Here is an 18800-nt window from a genome sequence, read left to right on the forward strand (position 1 = left end):
TCTAATTCTATTCTCTAGATTCATTTCATCAAAATATGTATATTTCGTTTAAATTTCAGCTCTTCCAACTAACAGAGTAAAGCAAACAACTTTCTCTAGGAGATTTAAAATGTATACCTACTAAATTCGTTCATTAGGGTTCTCGGAGAACTTTTAAATATGAAAGAAAAACTTAGAATAAATAAATATATAATTCCAATCATGTTTTCCAATTTCTTAATCATTTCACTGTTTTCATATATATAACAAACGGATAAATTATATAGTTTTAAAAATTATATTTAAATGCTTAGATGTAACCGTCATATTTTTGTTTTTATAAAAAATATTACATATTTGATTATTCGACTTTTTCTAAATTTTAAATTCATATTATTCATAAAAAAATATCAGTCATGTAGATTGCATAAACTAGATGAGTTTCTTATAATCGTCTTCAAGTAACACATTTTTATAGATGTAAATTTGGCCTATATCAACAACACTATTAGTGACCTACATATATGCGAAAAACAAAATAACCTAAGCACCCGGTTTATAAATTATACTCCAAATATTTCATTCCAAAAGCATGTTTCATTCAAATTTGCATGTCTTATGAGTTGATTAGTAACCTCTAAAACTGTATTTGAGTCTTTGAGAGCTCAGAGCATTAGCCTGTACTAAGTCTTTAACGAATACATATAATAAGAAAATAATCACTCAAACTCATTCCAATATCTACATTGTTTACAAACTTTTTATATAATTTCTCAAATGTCAAGAAAATAACCCCACCCAAATAACTTTTTAATTTTTCCATAATGCGTATTATCAAATTAAACCAAGAAGAAGAAACCAAAAATAACCCACCAAAAAGCAAACAAACAAAAACTCTACAGTAAAATTAGCTGTGATTTAGGAGGAGACTGCAGATTGAACAGAGCTTTAGCAGTCATCTCTCTTTCAAATCTCCAAATATAATTCAACCCAACAAGAAGCTCCGTAATGGCTGCTTCTGTCTTAACTTTATCCGCAAACACAAGTGTCTGAACCAACATCACTCTGTTCTGACTATTCACCGCCGTCGCCACGTGTCTCTGCTCGAAGCTTCTCTCGCTCTGCCACCTTATCATATTCTGCGCCAACGGTAACAACCACCGTAAGATCCTCCCTAACGCCGCTTTCCACTCCACCGCTAACCCACCGTCCGTCGCCGTGAACCCAACTCCTTTTAGCCTCGACCTGAGCGACGACCTCACGCTCGCCGGCAACATCGAGTACAGATCGTCTCTCGCGTCGAGACCCACCAGCTGCGGTTGCTTTATCATCTTCTCCATCACGACGATCAGATTCGCGTAGTGAAGCGCCGCGCCGGACCCGCCAAGAGTCGTCTCCGGCGGTTTCAAGAGTCTCGCGCTTTCTTCGAGAAACGCAGAGGACGACGCCGTTTTGAGCCTCTCCTCGTCGTTTGGGCTGGGGTGGACGAGGTTCATCGATGAAGAGGAGGAAGAGAGAGAGCGCGGGAGAAAAGACACGACGGTTGGGGAGCTTGATGCTGCTGCGGCGGAGGAGAAGACGGTTTTGAGCCTCGCGAGTGCGGTGAACACTGATCTGGCGAGGATCAACACGACCGTGTCGAAGCTTTTGTTCCATAGAGATCTGTCTTTCAGATACTTCACGTGTTGTCTCTGTCTCTCAATCTTTTGCTGTAGATCCATCACTTTCTTGTTGTCTTCTTCGTATTCGATCCCAATCTGTGAGCTGTGTTTTCTCAGGGAGTTCTCCAAACTCGTCATCTCTTCCATCTCTCTATACAAAGCTGTCGTCACGCTCACGTATCTGTTTCCATTAACAAACTCAATAAGACTCTGTTTTTAAATGTTTAAGTGCAAATTAGTTTTTTTTTTTTTTTTTTTTTTTGCAAATTAGTTTCTTTACCTTTCGATTTTCTTGTTTTTAGAGTCAGTATCTTTACAGCTGATGACCCATCCGTGAGGGTCACGACCCATGTCGGCGAACTCATGGAACAAGCGGTGGAAAGAGCGGAGGCTCGGGGTGGTGCAACGGAGGCTCAGCCGGGAAACAGAATCAGCAGTGTGGGCGAGACTGTCAGCGAGCTCAGCACAGACGAGGCTGAGGTGGAAGGTTTCGTCGGCCGTGACGATCTTGGTGAGACCTTCTAAGGACAGAGAGTGGTCGCGTAGACTAAGGAGGTTGGAGTCGGTGAGAGAGTGAGTGAGGTGGAGGAGTTTGGTCATGAGACGTGCCACCTCGAACGATAAAACTCCGACGGAGGAAGTGGTGGTGGTCGGAGGAGATGTTGATCGGGTTGGTCGGTGAGAAGTGGGTTTGGAGGAAATGGCGTTTTTGAGTTTTATTAGGAAAGTTTCGAGAGCCATTGGAGAGGCAAAGCAAAGTGAATGATTTGATTTGATGGGAGTGAGTGGGAGGGAGGTAATGAGATTTAAGATATAAGCTATAGTTTTCTTCTTCTAGGGGAATGATAAAGTTGATGTGTGAATGGCTCGTGGGGTGTTCTACCCATCATTACACTTTAGGATTATTTAAAAAAGGAATAAGTTTTGGTATTCGAATTGTGAAATAATGTATTCTGATATTCGTTTACATTATTTAAATGATTGGAACTTTGGAATGAATGTTAGAGGAGTCCTCTTCAGCAAAATTCTTAATCTATTCATTATGATTCTTCCATTCTCTATACGTACACAATAGATTAAATGACCAATATTTTACCAAATTTCTTTGTTTTTACATAGATATATAATCTTCTGTGGTCAAAGATAGAATAAAAACATGAACATTGTAAAAACCCATGAATAAAAAAAGAATATTAAATTTTGTACTAATTCCGTTTCAGTTTAGTTGTCGTTGTACAGTAAAATTTTCGTTTCAAAATAAATATCTCTTTATAATTTCAAATATAAAATTTATTGACTTTATATTCCAATATATTTGTCTATTTGTTGAAATATCGTTAGGTGTGATAATGATGTTTTTAATTAGTAAATATATAAATTAAATATATTTTTAATCTATATGATCAAGTGTAAAATGACAATTAAAATATGAAACGGATGGAATATAATTTTTCTGTATATAAAATTTTAAGTACTCCTACTTACCTTTTTTATCAATTGACATTTATCTCATAACTTTCACCTTTCCATGAAAATGCAGTTTCGTTTTTATTTAGACTTGCTCAATATTTTAAATTACAAGGAATGCTTTTTAAGTGTAGACGATCTTTTACTGAGACATTCTTTGAATAAATTACGCTGGAAAATGAATTATAGAGTAAGCGCATGAGGAGCAAATAAAGGCGTACCAAGAGCATTACCATAATCATAATTAGAGTTATAGTTTATTATATTAACGACAATGATAACTAAAATAAGTTGGGGGTGCATGCGAATGCCAACCAATGGCAAAACAACCATTTGCGAGGAAGAGATGTGTTGTCGTTAAACTATGAGGCAAGAACATCTTTACCATGCCTTTATCATTTACTCTTTCGTTTTTAGAACCTCTGAGATAAAATCTGAACATCTGTTTTGTTTGGTCAAAAATAAAATCTTATTATATACGTATTTGAATATTAAGAAAATATTTCCGCGGCATATAAATTTTTATTTTGCATACTTACCTTGATGATTTTTTTTTTCTTACCTTGATGATTCCAGTTAGACGAAGGCTAACGAACTTAAAAAAAAAAGACACTCCAACTGCATGTTTTCAATAAACGAAATAAACGAGTTCAAAACATATGTTATTCATACGCATAGTTATTATTGCTAAGTAACGAGATGGAAAACAATTATATTAGAGCTATACATTAGCAAATACTTATTTGTTAATACGAAAGCTTAAACACTGTCATTTAGTAATTTGTTCTATTACATAAACTACTAAAATAGACTATTTTGTGATTTAAACTTCATCCAAATATAGGCTAACAATGCCTCATAAAAACCTATATATCTGCTTTTCATATTTTTTTCTCCTTTTGGGCATCTTCAAAAATAACACACACACAGTCCTGTATAGGGGTAGCTATTTTACCCGATATCTGAAACTGTATTCGAACCCAACCCAAAAAATTTGAACTGAAGTAGCAAAATATCCGAACGGATATTGAATTAGGATAGATTGGATATCCAAACCCGAACGGATAATATCTGAAGATAACCGAACATATGAATACTTGATCCTATATTTCTAGTTTACTTATGTAATTTTATTCAAAATATTTATAGATTTTGCATATGGCTCAAAATCAGATAATATACATATAATTATGGAATTTTTTTTTTGTAATTCACTTAAAATACATATTAACCTCTTGTTTCTTACATTAACAAACGTTGCATCAAAAAATTTAAAATAACAACTACATTAGTGTCTTTCTATTTTTAAAATTTTATCTTCAAACCGATAAATAGTTTAATATATTAAAAATTATTAAACCAATTAAGTTAAAAGTATATATTTTAAATACATAAAATTTAAACAATGAAAAATTTCTTTTTTTTTCTTCAAAATCTAAATATCCGAACCCGACCCGAAATAGCTGAACCCGAACTTAAAATACCTGAACCCGGCTCGAAATGTAGAAATAACCGAACGGTTCTATACCTCTATACCGAAATACCCAAAAATTCAAAATGCACGATCCAAACCTGAATGGATATCCGAACGTCCACCCCTAGTCCTACATACGCAAATAACAAGACAAACAATATTAAAATAAAATAAACCTAAGCAACTCAGCCAAGTGTTTCGCGAGAGTCGTAAAAATAGTTTATTGATAAATCTTCTACAACACAGGTGGCAATTTGGAAAAGCTTCAAGATTCAATCCTTTGCCTAGAATAGAATGTCAAACTTAGACTTAGACATTCTAAACACAGATGGTTTATATTCTTTATTTACATTAACTTCTAACTTAGACGTTCTAAACTCTCTAACTTCGATTTGTATTTTTGTAATACCTTGACTGTCCACGGTTAAAGAATTTTCTACATTCTTTACTCAATCTATGGGTATTATAAGGCGTGGTGGCCGTAACGTTAATTTTTCAAAACCTTGAAAGATATTTTTACTGATCCTTCGATCATCACATAATAATTAATTTTTCTATGTTTTGTATTCACTCAGACGATATCGCAAAATACTTACTGATAGGTTATTTATCTTTTCATTATTCTGACTCAAGCACACTTAACTCTCGAACTCTCTCTGGACAAGTGACCGAAAAGATAAATACACTTTGATGACATAGGTAGCCAAATCAATTCCTTTAAACCATTCCAATATACCGCAAACTGAGATGTTACAATTCACTACTTCTCACATAGTGTCCACATTACGTCTCAGGATCATAACTCATATTAGTGTAAACCCACACATGACTCTGTCGGGATTCGTCTCTGATACCACTTGTAACTCCCCAATCATCCACGACTAGTAATTTACACACCCGCCAAATTCGATCCATGGGCTCCATCCCATGCGAGCGTTAATTTTTCATAGACAAAAGCTTTGTTTACAAACCATGCAATCACCACATCAATTTTTACGTGTTTTAACCTCACTCGCACAAATATCGCGAATAATTCTCGACATGTCACTCATCCTTCTACTACTCCAGCTCAAAAACCATTTAACTCTAGAGTTCTTTGTGGAGAAGTGTTCGAAAAGGTAAGTGCACTTTGATAACATAGGTAGCCAAATCAATTATATTATGCCATTCCACATATACCACCAATCGAGATGTTACAATTCTTGTAACGCATTGATCGTCCATAGGCCTCCTACGCCCGCTCACTCGTTCCATGGGTCCTATCACGTGCTATAAGTGATGGTTTCATTTTTGGAGGCTTGGAATGTTTGTTTACTGATCCTAAATCGCCATTTCTTTGGCGTCACTCGCGCAATAACGCAAATAGGTCACACATTCTTTAACTATTCCAGCTGAAACACACTTAACTCTAGAGTTATCTCTAAATATGTACCCGAAAAGATAATTTCACTTGGAACATAAGTGATCAAATAAATTCTTTTAAATTTTTTAATATATACCACAACAAAAATATTATAATTCATCTTTTTCCACAGAATACAACATTCTCATTGCGCATTGCACCCATCCTTTCTCACAGAACGCAACATTCTCATTGCGCATTGCGCCCTAGGATCGTCATCCACATGTTCATCTACTTTGTAACCCGTTGTACATTTCGTTGCAAAGTAGAAGGAAATAGTTTGTTGGTATATCCTTGTTGATTTACAATAACGTAACTGTTTCGTTCATATGTCGCTACAGCCATCATTTTGCGTCAAAATACCCAATTGTTGGAATTCGATGCAAAATAACAACAAAATTTTGTGGTATTTTTCGTTTAAAATTGACTACTTTCTTATAGCTAGTGTCTGATTGTGTGTTAGGCCAGTTGTTAAGAGGAACAAGCAGGCAATTTAACTCAAACATTTTAATATTTACATGACATATTTTTGTAAATCAAATCAATTGTATTAATCATGCTGATGCACCGGGATTTGTAGTGATTGGAGTAAGAGACATCCCGTAAAATTAGCATGGAAATCAACATATGTCTAGAGATATACCACTTGGATGATTTATCTATTTACAAAATGTGACATAAATGGTTAATTGAATGTATTCATACTTTGAAATTATGGAGTTGAACGTGAAGGAAGCTTCGTGAGAGAGTTAGTTTATGAGATTTGACGACGCATCCTACGATGGGGTTTTCGTATGCTTTGACCCGCTTCACGATTTGTAAGACCTTTATTTATGATCTCAAGTAATTTGTCTGCCATATATATACTATATAGATAGATATTTGTTTTGTATATAAATTACATATTAAGCGGTTTTCTTTAAAAATATTAAACTAGAAGGTTTTCTCCGTCATGAACGGTAATAATAAATTTATAAAAACAAAATATTTTCTAAAGTTAAAATTCATATTTTAATGTTTTTAAAACCTTTTAGATTTTTTCACTATAAATATAAATAAGCTTTCATAAGTTATATTTTTGGCTTATAAATTTTTATTTTTACTTTTAGATTTCCTTAAATTTAAGCTATAAAATAATTTTTGCTTATTTTATATTATATTTATATTTATGATTACGTTTATCTTAATATTTATATACATGTATAAATGTATAAATTTTAGTTTTTGTTAAAACATATAAAAATATTAAATTAATTTATTAATTAACTTAATAAATTATGAATTACATCTACATTTATGTGATATAAAGCAATTTATTAATTAACTCAATAAGTAGACTAAAATTCGTTCAACAAACATAATTTAGTAATTTGGTAATTTGATTAATTTTTATACCAATTAATGAATAAAAGCATAATCCGAACATTTAATTAACAAATATATTCACAATTTATTTTGATAAAATCCAAAATTTTTGCATATTTTTATTTTTTCTAAGTTAATGTAAAAGAATTATATATTTATAATTATGATATTATTTTAAAATTTCATTAATGTGATACATATAAGTTATTGTTATATTTAAAGAATCTTATCAAAAATGTAAAATTTCATGAATGCAATTTGACATGCCATAATAAGAGTTAAGATAAGTCATCATTATCATTAAGTCATGTCATTTTTTTTACTGAAAATGAATGTGGTGATGACACATAAATAAAATTCAAAAAATCAATTATCATATAACAACTTTTAAAACACGTCAAAATTGTGTTTTATTTGAGAATGCAGTTCAGCGTAGAATACTAAATGTAAAATTCTTTTTTTACAAAGATTTTTTATTTTCGTGGACTTTTGAAATTTTGTTTTTAAAGTACAAAAAATTAAAACCATCTAAACCAAAACCTAAATACGTCCGGTGAAATAACTAACCAACTTACACACAGAATACAAAAGAGCAAACCGTAAAGCCGAAAATCTCACCGAAGAGAAATCTCAAATAGAAAATCCATGTCGACCGTTGATATTTGTCTAACAGATTTACCACGATAAAGCACCAAACAGAAGAATCGCACACACCAGAAAAAATGCAAGATACATTCACAGAGTGAGAGAAAAGAAGAACCAAGATGCATGAATGGTTTAGGGTCTCCAGAGAAAGTAAGGGAAAAATTTAACATAGCTATTAAATATTTGTTTTATATAATACATGGCACTTTATTTTCAATCCCAAAAATTTATCACACTTGTGAACCTAGTTAAAATAAATAATCTATATAAATTTAATTGTAAACTATGTAAAAAATTAAAATATAGATATTATGTAAAATTTATAATATTTATTCAATAAAGAAAAGCGCGGATGAAAATCTAATTTACATGTTAAATTCACTGCATACTTTTCCACGAAAGAAAAGAAAAAAAATGTCTTCTTGAATCAATGTTTACGTTCATTTCTTGCATACATTCTTATTATTACATAAAATATTGTTGTGTGTGTTTCTAGTTTATTCAATAGAATATGTAATTACTCTAGTTATATAATACTATACTAATTGTGAAAATATTTACAAAAAGTGTGCTATTATTCTTATTGTAAAAAAGTGTTTTGGTTTGCATCCAGTTTATTTATTATTTCGTATTTTGGTTAATTTTTCTTAATCATTTCCATGTCCAGTCATGAATAAACTAGAAACCCACACACACACAAATAAATTATGCAATAAAAAAATTTCGAAATTATTTACGCATTAACATAAAGAGAAGAAATGAGGAAAATAAGAAGTGAAACAGAAGCAGGAGTCCAATCATAAAGTGATCTATGAGAAAGGAGGAAATCGCTGACTTGCAACAGTACACACTCAGCCACGCTGCTAAGCATTTCACCAACATTCTCCTTCTGACTCCAATCATTTGCTTTTCAGTTCTTTTTCTTCTTCTTCTCAAACTTTTAATTATTCGCAAATGTTGTCATGTGAACCTTTCGTGTGTGAAAACTTAGCGACAAGTAAAAGTGGATATTGCTTAAAAAATAACTGACAATTGGATGTTGTCTCTGAGTTTTGTTTCACCGTTAGAAAGTTTCTTACAACACCACCATTTTCCTGTTACTTAACAGAATCTTAAAACAACTTTTCTCAAATTAAATCTCTTCAGATACAATTTCTGAAGACCCAAATTAAAAACCCAACAAAACAAGGATGCTTTTAAATTTCATAACGCATAAAATTTGCACTTAAGTACACATATGATGTGATGAGACATTTTCCTATGAAAATATCAAGTCGGGTGACAACATTTAATGTATATAATTTATAAACAATAATTATTAATAATTTGAGTCACTAATCTGTTGCCAATGTATCCCTAAATTTGTGGTTATGAATACATAATGGTGCTTGACATATTATTATGTCAAACACTTATTTCGCACTTTGACTTCTCTCTGTCTCTTTTTTGAGTAGTGGGATATTTGAAAGGGGCGAAGTTTTCAAATTCCCACCGCGAAGTGGGTTTGTGAATTGATCGAAAACTTTCTCAAAACATAAAATTTCAATAACAAAATAGATTCTCAAAGACAAAGAGTAAAAGATACAGAGAAAGTAAGTAAAAATGCTATTACTTTGGTAGACATTTGAAAGAAAGCAAGATAGGGGGCAGAAAGAGACAACGACATGTTACTATGATTGTGTTTTGAAAACTAAAGACTCATCTACTTTGTTGTACCATTTGGCTTATCTCTTTTGAGCGTGGAGTGGTGAGTATGCGCACGTGTTTGCTATTTGTGTGCTGGACACAATAATCATCAAGCCTGCCCATTTGCTTCTTCACACACTTAAAAGCTTTTTACCATTTTATAATCTCCACTGTCTCGCTATTTTCACTGTTTTTAATGACATTTTCATTGGTAAACCGACCGAATTTTATAATACTCAAAACTAAACAAAGTTGTGTAATTAAGATACTGTCTAGATCTTAAGGTATTCAATGTAGACATGAAACAAACAAAGAGTTTGGAGAAGAATCTTCTTAACATAATCTAAATGTAACTTAAACATCAACGTTCATGACAGTTACCATACGATACAGCTTCTGTACAACATTAAGCAAGACTGCCTTTCTTTTTTTGTCTTCATGTCGTCCATGGTGAACAACAACGACGCATTACGATCTGACCTTCACAAGAAGCTGGTTCCGACAGAGAGCTCAACTAGATTCGCAAAAATCTGAGCTCGGGTTGTCCCAATCTGCTGAGCAAGTGCATGCTGCTCCTCTAGTGGAAGCATCTCGTAACTGCAAACATTTTAAAAACCATTAGGATCATCTCCGTCTATGATCATATGATATCATACGGTTTTCAAGTAACATATGGTTGAACATATAGAAAACTTACTGGCAGAGTAGCTCGCAGTCGATTATGCTGTCAGGCCCAGGTTTTCGAGCCTTACCACTCGAGCGGAACTGACGGAAAGAGCGTGGGTTCAGACCGGCAACATGAGGAACAGCATCCACTAGCTTTTTCTGGAGAGACTGTAACCTACGGAATGTGACCTCATCTAGTGGAGCTATGCAACCAAAACTGCCGTCTAGAGTACCAAATAACGAAGCGTATCGACTTTTTTTATCCGCGCTGAGAGATTCAACCATCTGCAGACGCAGGAACTTTGTCACATGCGCACCCACGTGAAATTCCGCCCTTGACAGAAGTTTCTGACCCTTCCAGCTCTCCGACATCTTCGGTGCGAAATAGAATATCTGTTCGGGATCAGTACACCGTCAGTTTAAGAGTATTTCACTATCTTCCATCAAGTACATATAAGCAAGGCCTGATCACATCACGTACACACTAAAAGCGATAAGAAGAGGGATGCTAACCTGGAGATTCTTTTGCTGATCGGAGACAGCCAGGCTTAGCGTACTTCCATCAATCAAAAACTCTGAAGCCATACAATCGAGGGATCCAAAATCTTTGGCTAGTAAGCTAAGTTGGGACCCTTGTTCTTTCCAGCTAAGAAAGTATACGCTTTTGTGAACGTCACCAAGGAGGATGAAATTCTTTACCTGTGCAAGGAAAAAGATAAATTAGCATGTGCAACAAAGCCAAATCACGCAGAGGAAAACTCATCCACAGGAACTAAGCTAAGCCAGGAAAGTAAAACGTACCACATTCATGCTGACTACATAGAGCGGCGGATCAAAGAAAGCAACACCAGTTAATTCAGTGCCATTCCATTTGTGCAAGGTGACTTTAGGACCAGATGATATTAGAAGATGACCCTGAATGGAGGCTACAGCTGATACAACTCCTTTTAGTTCCTTTGAGTAGACTTCAGTAACCTAATTGAAAAAGTGGCTTCAGAACAAATCCAACATCTAAGATGAAAATGAATAAGGTTATAGTTGTAGGCCCAAATAAACATACCAAACTTTGAGAATTATCGCCATTTCTTCCAAAAGAGAAAAGAAGCACACGGCCCCTTGCAGCAACGTCCTCCCCTTGGACATAAGCAGTTCCAACGGCAAGAAGGGTTTCATTCTCCGCTGTGCTTGCATTCTGAAACAGCCAGGTAGTAAGAAAATGAGCCTTGGTTATTGCATTTTAATCAAGGACATTTATTAGATTGACCCCTAGATATGCTCCCAGCAATATTATTCAATTAACATTCTTTATGGAGGCAGAGAACAATATTATGAGTTAGCAGGCTTAGTAGCTAACTTACAAGAAGTGTGACAACTCGCACAGTGAGTGCATGTTCTGAGCTCTGCATTGGAATAGTGGTTTTAGTTTCCCAAGGGCCACCCGATCTTTCTGGTTCCAAAATTCGGATTTCAAATTCCTCAACGGTGTATGGTCGTTGGAGATCATCAGAGCTCAGATTATGGTTGTCAATCTGCTGCCCAGCTTCTTGATCAACTAGGGAAGAAAGCACTTGATGCAATGGCTTGCTGACCTGCAAAAATGAGAGACCAACGATATTGCCTGTATTAATACGATAGAATAATAATAATGAATAAATAGGCAGGTAAAACATAACTGACACAGAACTTCCTTTCTTCTCAACAAAAAGAAAACAAATAAATACGCATTAGTTCAAGTGTTCAATTATCAAACAAAGCAAATAAGCAGGATCTAATAATATTGCTCCAACCAAAATCTACCGGTATATGTGATATTCATAATGAAATTCACAGTGGCATCCATTTGAATTTAGAGCTCTTGAAACCTGTTTTCCTTTCTCAAGCCTGCTCTAGAAGGGGCAAATTGATAATTTAAATTAAGAAAATTCCAGATAGCTGAAAAAGGTAAAACTGAGAGCTGAGGAAAGTTGCCACATTGCCTAGGTAACCTATGAAATATTTAAATATCCCGATTAATGTTGCCTGTGATGCCTAAATGCCTTATCGTCCCATTTCAACCACAGAAATAGAAATCATCCAATGCTACCAAAGATACAATGCGGATTAGGTAGAAAAATGTAGATAATATTATCATTGCTAATATTCGTACCGGATATGATACTATCAGTGGGTACAAGTTCTTCTCCGCGTAGTAAGTAACTTGGTGAGGCGTGGCCTTCAGAGGAATCTAGACAGGAATATCAGGCATTAACGTTATCAGTCCTCATATACTTATTATTAACATACAGAAACAGTAAGCGATGAAATGGAACTCACCTTTTGCACTGGCCAATAGTTATCGTAGACTGGTGCTGAAGGTAATTGGCAAATCTTCAAAACTCCCTGGTTTATGTCAATATGAGATGAGTTATCTTTTAGGAATTCATAGCCTACATGCCAACAATAAGAATAGAAAAGAACAACATAAATGAGACATAGACACACTATTAAACCTGTGACGTGACATATATGAATCCGTGATTGCAATTCACATTGTGAAGCACAGTAAAAGCCACAATTGATCCATCGCACAGCTGAAAAAGTGTGATAGCATGAGATAGAGGAACTTTCTCAAGAAAAGCCATACAAGCTTCGTATCATTGTTAATTAAGAACTCCAAAATATTGAAATCATAGCATTGTTTGCTTTAGACGCAAAAACACAAAAATTGTCTTTTTCGGCGAGGGTATCATACCTGTGAATGAAATCGAAGTCTTTCTCTGAACAACATGCACCAACCTGGTCTTGAGCCAGAAAGAAAAAATCCCTGGTGACCGCTAATATTCTTGAACATGGTAATTCTTTGAGCTGCAACACCGTCTGAAGTCTCCTCTCTCGTAGACGTGTCCAAGGGGATGCGGAGAAATCTCAGATTCCTAAGCTTAGAACTGCTGGAGGAATTTAACGCAGCAGGATTTTCTGAAGAAACACTATTCTCTGCGTTGGTACCATCAACACCCTCAAACAGGTAAGCATGGTAACAAAGAATTGTGCCATCAGCCAAAACTGCAAACAGAAATGGGCGTGTATGGTGCCCAGACCATCTTTGCATAGCTAACTCAACGACCTTTGTCTTCACAATGTCTTCATTCCTTGCAGAAACATTATCCTGGGATTTTTTGTTGAGTTCATACTCTAGCTCATGAATAGGCATATCAGAGAGGTGGCTTCTTCCAGATGCAAATTTATCAACAGAGAAAACACAATTGAAACTAGGCACATCAAATATCTCAAGGGCACCACTTTCGTAGCAAAGGACACAGTATATGTCACCCTGATCATGAGGTCCACCATCAGCACTATCAACAGCCTCTCCAACTCCTGACAAAAGCCATGCATCAGTGCTAGCTTTCCTTAGCCAGGGTTCTGGTCCTTTATCATGGTACAAAGTACATGCCGATACCTTCCTTTTAGAGCCTTCAAGTACAGATGGAGTACTTATAGAAACTGTGCAAGTCGAAGGATCTGCAATTCAAAGTTCCATATGAGACTGCTTGAGTAAAACATGTTAATATGCCCAAGATAATAGACTAAAAGATCAACTTTTGCATAAGAAGATAATATTTCCCTAACATACCTCCAACAAGCAGGCGAATGCTGCCATCTGTCATTCTAAGTAAAACATATGGATCGGCAATTGAAACAGATGCCACAGTGGAACTTTCAGAACCAGAATTGGATTCTGTATTAGAAGCTCCAAAGTTTAATTCGTGATTCATAAAAGAACCATCCAGTATACGGGCACCATGCTCAAACACCTGGATTACCCGACGTCTGAAAAAAAACATGGAAATTATTATAATACCATTTACTATCTCTTACAGCTGCATGTAGTAGACACAGTTCAATGACTAGAAAGAAGCCATGGATAAAGCTTAGTAGACAGCACATGGGGTTAATAATATAAAAGATGTAAAGGAAAAAATATGCTTCTACAAGAAACACATCTCACAAGATGCAGCAAAAACATATTATGGCAGCTAACCTTCCAAACAAATTTCCAGCAGCAATTGTTCTTCCCTGAACATAATAGTCAACACTCTCAGTGACTTCTGTGAGAAGGTCCGCAGTTTCAAGTACCTGAAAAGCCAAACATTGAAGGTATTTCTATTGACAATAGGAGGATCTAATGATGTACGACCAAAACAGAGAAGTAAAATATACCATAGTGCGAGCCTCCAAACTTATAATCAAATAGGCATGATATTCATCCTCATCAGCAGCCATTTTAGAAGAATCAACATTATGACCACGGGAGCTCTTGTGATAAACTGTCCATATTCCTTTGCAGCTTCCAAGTTCAACCTACCCACAAGATCATGCAGAATATCGTGGTTAAGGATCGAAGATACCAGGTCGCATACATAGCATTACTAAGTAAGATCAAATATCCACTTTTAACTTGCCATTCGCACATAATTTTTTTTTTTACTTTTCTTTCCAGATTATTACTAAACAGAAATATTCCAGTGGTAGATAGTAATTGTGAAAGATATAACCCCGCGAGAATGTCCTAATACAGCCTTCTGTTCAGAGTTTACTATAAACTAATGCATCCAAATTTTGAAAGAGGTATATACGAAATTACGTCCAAGCCATAGTAATGGGAGTATATTTCCCCCTTCATCTCATATACCAGAAACAATTTGGGATATGCATACCTCAGTAATCATTTCGGGTCTAATTGACTGCCGAAGAACAGATAAAGCACCATTCTTCCCATGACCAGAACAGCACACCTAAATGCCAAGATACATATATTTAGTCTGGCGTTTTCAGTTTATAGACAAAATACGAGGCAGGCAGGTGGACACTAAAAGTTGTGGAACAAAGACGTCTCTGAATGACAACCTTAAGAATGTTACGTTTTATATAAAACACTTCCACGGCTAGTATTATATAAGAGCTACTAAACAAACGGCTCACCAATTCATAGTTGCTCTGTTTGGAAATCCCAGTGGCGTTTGCATCAGCATTTATCCTTAAGCCATAAGCAAAATCTTTCACTGGACCAACATTAACTAGTGAATCTCTCACTGCAAATGAAAATGATTTCTGCATTTATTGAAAAAGTAAACATGAGAAACTTCATGGAAATGAGAACATAGGTTATCTAACTCTTATTGACATAATACATGCTGCAGTTTTGCAAAGGCAAACTATTTCTTCAGTAACTAAACCATTAATTTTCTTTTCAACATGACTTATTTTTTAAATTGATTTATGCGCTATTGTACGCACATGCAGATGGCGAAAGGGAGAATGTTCTGTTAAAGACCCCAACTCAAGAGGATATTCTACAAAACTCTAGCCAAGGCAGAACTTGCTACCTGTGATGAATCGGAGTTATTTGGGGCTGAACCAAACAATGAAAGCTCCTCGTTTCCAACTGTATCTTGAAAAGCATCAGAAGACATCCGCAGACGTTTTGCTTGATGACTCTCACCTTCAATATCTTCATCCTGCATAAGCAAGAAATTTACAAGTTCCGGATAAGCATTTAACTAATACCCCGACCAGCCTAAAAAGGATTGACCTATCACCTCATCTCTCAACCCAGGTAAGGATGCTGCGGGTCCAGATCTACAGGAATATTGAACCAGTAAACTGTCTCCCAAACGGCTACCTAAAAAGAAAAGGGAATTTCCAACACTAGTAATGTCCTGCAAGAAATTTGGTACTACATCTTAGAGATTCTCTAATTGAACTGGATCGAAAGTGAAGCACCAATATATTGAGAGAAGATGTTGACTAACCGAAGCAAGCACAGAGGCTTTTGATTTGGAAAGATCAAGTCTCTGCACAGCACTTCAAGAAAGAAAATAGCAGTGAGTTTCACATATTATAAACAAAATAAGTTGCAGCGAAACAAGGTTCAGCAGAAATTTAAAAAGAAAATAAAAATATTACCGCCCATCATATATAAGAGTCAGCAGCAACAATTCCCCAGACTTCGTTGACAAAAGAGCCACATCGTTCGATATCCAGGTTCCATGGGCAGCATCGAGTTCCACACTGAAACTTGATGCAGGCAGTTCTTGACTGAAAGAAAACAGACACACAATAGAAAATAAATATGGTTAACAGTATAAACAGATTTTTACAATTGCTAATACAAGCTATAAGATTCTAAACCAAGATTGTGGCAACAAGATTGTATCCATAAGCAGAAGGCAAATTTCGAAGAGTAGAGAGTGTGCAAGAAAACTGCACCTGCTATCAGCTGAGGAGGCATAATTGTTCAGTGCCAGAGCACAGGAGGCTGACTACAAGAAAATATGGTATCTCAGATGTGTAAGTAATTGTAGACTTCAGCCTCGAAAAAATTAAGCTAAGTAATATCAAATTACCTGACTATGATAATGGATTGTATTTGCACACAACACAAGAACACCACCGATCGGAGATGGTACTGCAAGTAGTTTGTAGGCATCATGGGGCAGATTCTGGAAAATACCAAGAGAATGGGAATAAGTATGATTGGGAGTAAAGTTTGCACAAAGGATATTTTTTAATAGGTTCAATTGTACTGATTTGCATAAAAAAAGCTTGTTATTCTACGAATATTTTCCTAAACCTTTGAGCATTCTAAACAAAGAACAAATAAGAAAAGTCAACATGCATGTTTCTGTTTTCTTGGTAGTTGACTGAAAAGCCTAGTCATGAAATAACATTGAGCATACAATAATCTTTCGATATGACTTCAGTTTCTGCTTTCAGCTTACAATATAGATTACTAAAGATATTCAAATATTTGCCTTCTTAGGAAGAAACATTATTTTAAGATAAAAGAGGCAAATCAGGAACATACAATAGCTGACCAGATGACTGGGTGTTGTTTTAATGTCGTATTGATACTAAGAGCAGAAAGCATGCAAGTATGGTGCTTCCATGAAACTCTCCCAGCCCATGTATGCTCTTCTTCCTGAAGGATTACAATTACAGGCTCAATATAACCTGAACAAGACACAAGATGCCACAACAAATAATTAGAAAGAGAAGGACCACTTAATTTATTCACATTATGACTATTTGGAAAACCAGAATATCTAAAAAAAATCAAATCCACGATACAATTGCCCATGACAAGATGCATACGCTGGATAAAAACAGGAAATACGCAAGTTGTTTGATGTCGTATTGCATTTAAAACCAACAAGTTAGTAATATATATATTATGATTAGCTACATATTCAGAGATACAAGGAGAACTCAAAATAAGGTGGATCAACATGGAAAAACCTTTCTTGGTAACTTACCATGTAGAAAAACAAAATCTTTGACGTGTTTCATTCCGAGATCACGCAAGTTGATTATGTAAGATGATTCAACTCGAGCAGAAATTGTCCCACCAGAAGTGAACGCATCATCGTCCCCAACTAGTCCAGAACCAACCTGAAAACCAACGCATAAGTCTCTTTACAGAAAATAAACTTCACAAACTAAACTGAATATATGATGCCAAACAAAAAAAAAACACCTGAGAAGCCTTGAGTATGATCAGCTGCAAACCGTAAACAAGAACACCTCCACACCTCCCTTGAGGATCCACTTTCACCAAAGGCCCTCTTGGAAACGACTCTCTTCCTCTTTTCAGATGAAGCCAATCCGGACCCTCGAAACAGTGCATCGAGCTGAAAACGAAACAACACATCCATTATTAGTTTTCTACCAAAAGCAAATCAAGCAATTCACACTCTCACTAACTTCAATCGAAGACTATGAATCGAATCATCAAACTCAAGAACCGAGATCTTCGCGTCGCGGAACGTCACCACGATGGAATCCCTCCCCCTGGTGGAGTTCCCTCCTCCCATAGGAAGCACCGCGAGCGACTCAACGTTGCCGTGGAGCCTGTAATGGCACACGAGCTCGAGGGAAACGCCGGAGACGCCGTCCAATACTCCGCCGCGCTTAGCGAGCCTCTGCCCCCTCGGCTCCAGGCTGCTAGCACCGTTCCCTTCCTCCTGAACCCTAACCACGTACACCTCGAGGACGTTGGCGGCGGTTACGACGACGTTAGGCACGGCGCAGATCCCGCGCTTGGGGGGAGCGGGCCAATCGGGGTCGAGGTCGTCGCCGGAGGTGATGGGAATCTGCATCGGAGTTGTGTCGGAGATGGAGTGGGTAATGTAGCCGGAGGCGCAGTTCTCGACGCCGGTGGGCCAATGCATCATCTTGAAGGCCGCGAAACTCATCCTTTAGTTACTTCTCCTCTGCTGAATCGAGCGACTGAGTAATCTAGGGGTCCGTCTTAACCCCCGCACGGGGGTTTTTTATTCAATTTTCGGTTTTGAATACGCGAACCGAACCGGGATTAAAGATTTGATGCCTGGTTTGGATATGCTTCCGTGTAAGCTGATTTAACCGGTTGACTTTGGTTTAATAGAATAGATCTTGAAGTTTTAAATGTATTAAG

The 18800-nt window shown here is 36.0% G+C and overlaps 2 protein-coding genes across 2 annotated transcripts; both read right to left on the bottom strand.

Annotated features, from left to right (window-relative positions):
* Nucleotides 1-675: 675 nt before the first annotated feature.
* LOC103852132 lies at nt 676-9658 on the bottom strand. The gene is made up of 2 exons (XM_009129033.3): nt 1921-9658; nt 676-1821 (listed from the first exon to the last, which is right to left on the bottom strand). The coding sequence occupies exons 1-2, from the start codon at nt 2379-2381 to the stop codon at nt 876-878; spliced, it is 1407 nt and encodes a 468-aa protein (XP_009127281.1). The 5' UTR covers nt 2382-9658; the 3' UTR covers nt 676-875.
* Nucleotides 9659-9922: 264 nt separating this feature from the next.
* LOC103852133 (cleavage and polyadenylation specificity factor subunit 1) lies at nt 9923-18648 on the bottom strand. The gene is made up of 25 exons (XM_009129034.3): nt 18089-18648; nt 17862-18015; nt 17641-17776; nt 17193-17338; nt 16732-16827; nt 16595-16647; nt 16292-16423; nt 16138-16189; nt 15925-16044; nt 15712-15843; nt 15308-15436; nt 15043-15120; nt 14546-14686; nt 14367-14461; nt 13959-14155; nt 13077-13846; nt 12835-12915; nt 12659-12724; nt 12492-12569; nt 11704-11934; nt 11406-11537; nt 11147-11320; nt 10859-11044; nt 10377-10738; nt 9923-10276 (listed from the first exon to the last, which is right to left on the bottom strand). Exons 1-25 carry the CDS (start codon nt 18577-18579, stop codon nt 10162-10164), a joined length of 4347 nt encoding a protein of 1448 aa, XP_009127282.2. The 5' UTR covers nt 18580-18648; the 3' UTR covers nt 9923-10161.
* Nucleotides 18649-18800: the final 152 nt, after the last annotated feature.

The sequence above is a fragment of the Brassica rapa genome, chromosome A02, assembly GCF_000309985.2.
Source record: "Brassica rapa cultivar Chiifu-401-42 chromosome A02, CAAS_Brap_v3.01, whole genome shotgun sequence".
Taxonomy (NCBI): domain Eukaryota; kingdom Viridiplantae; phylum Streptophyta; class Magnoliopsida; order Brassicales; family Brassicaceae; genus Brassica; species Brassica rapa.

What these genes read in the sequence shown, in the direction of transcription:
- LOC103852132 (XM_009129033.3), bottom strand. Translation starts at nt 2,381, where the DNA reads ATGGCTCTCGAAACTTTCCTAATAAAACTCAAAAACGCCATTTCCTCC. An exon ending in AAAAACAAGAAAATCGAAAG is followed by an intron (nt 1,822 to 1,920) that starts GTAAAGAAACTA and finishes TAATGGAAACAG; the next exon opens with ATACGTGAGCGTGACGACAG.
- LOC103852133 (XM_009129034.3), bottom strand. Translation starts at nt 18,579, where the DNA reads ATGAGTTTCGCGGCCTTCAAGATGATGCATTGGCCCACCGGCGTCGAG. An exon ending in ATAACTCCGATTCATCACAG is followed by an intron (nt 15,437 to 15,711) that starts GTAGCAAGTTCT and finishes CAATAAATGCAG; the next exon opens with AAATCATTTTCATTTGCAGT. An exon ending in CATTCGCCTGCTTGTTGGAG is followed by an intron (nt 13,847 to 13,958) that starts GTATGTTAGGGA and finishes TTTGAATTGCAG; the next exon opens with ATCCTTCGACTTGCACAGTT.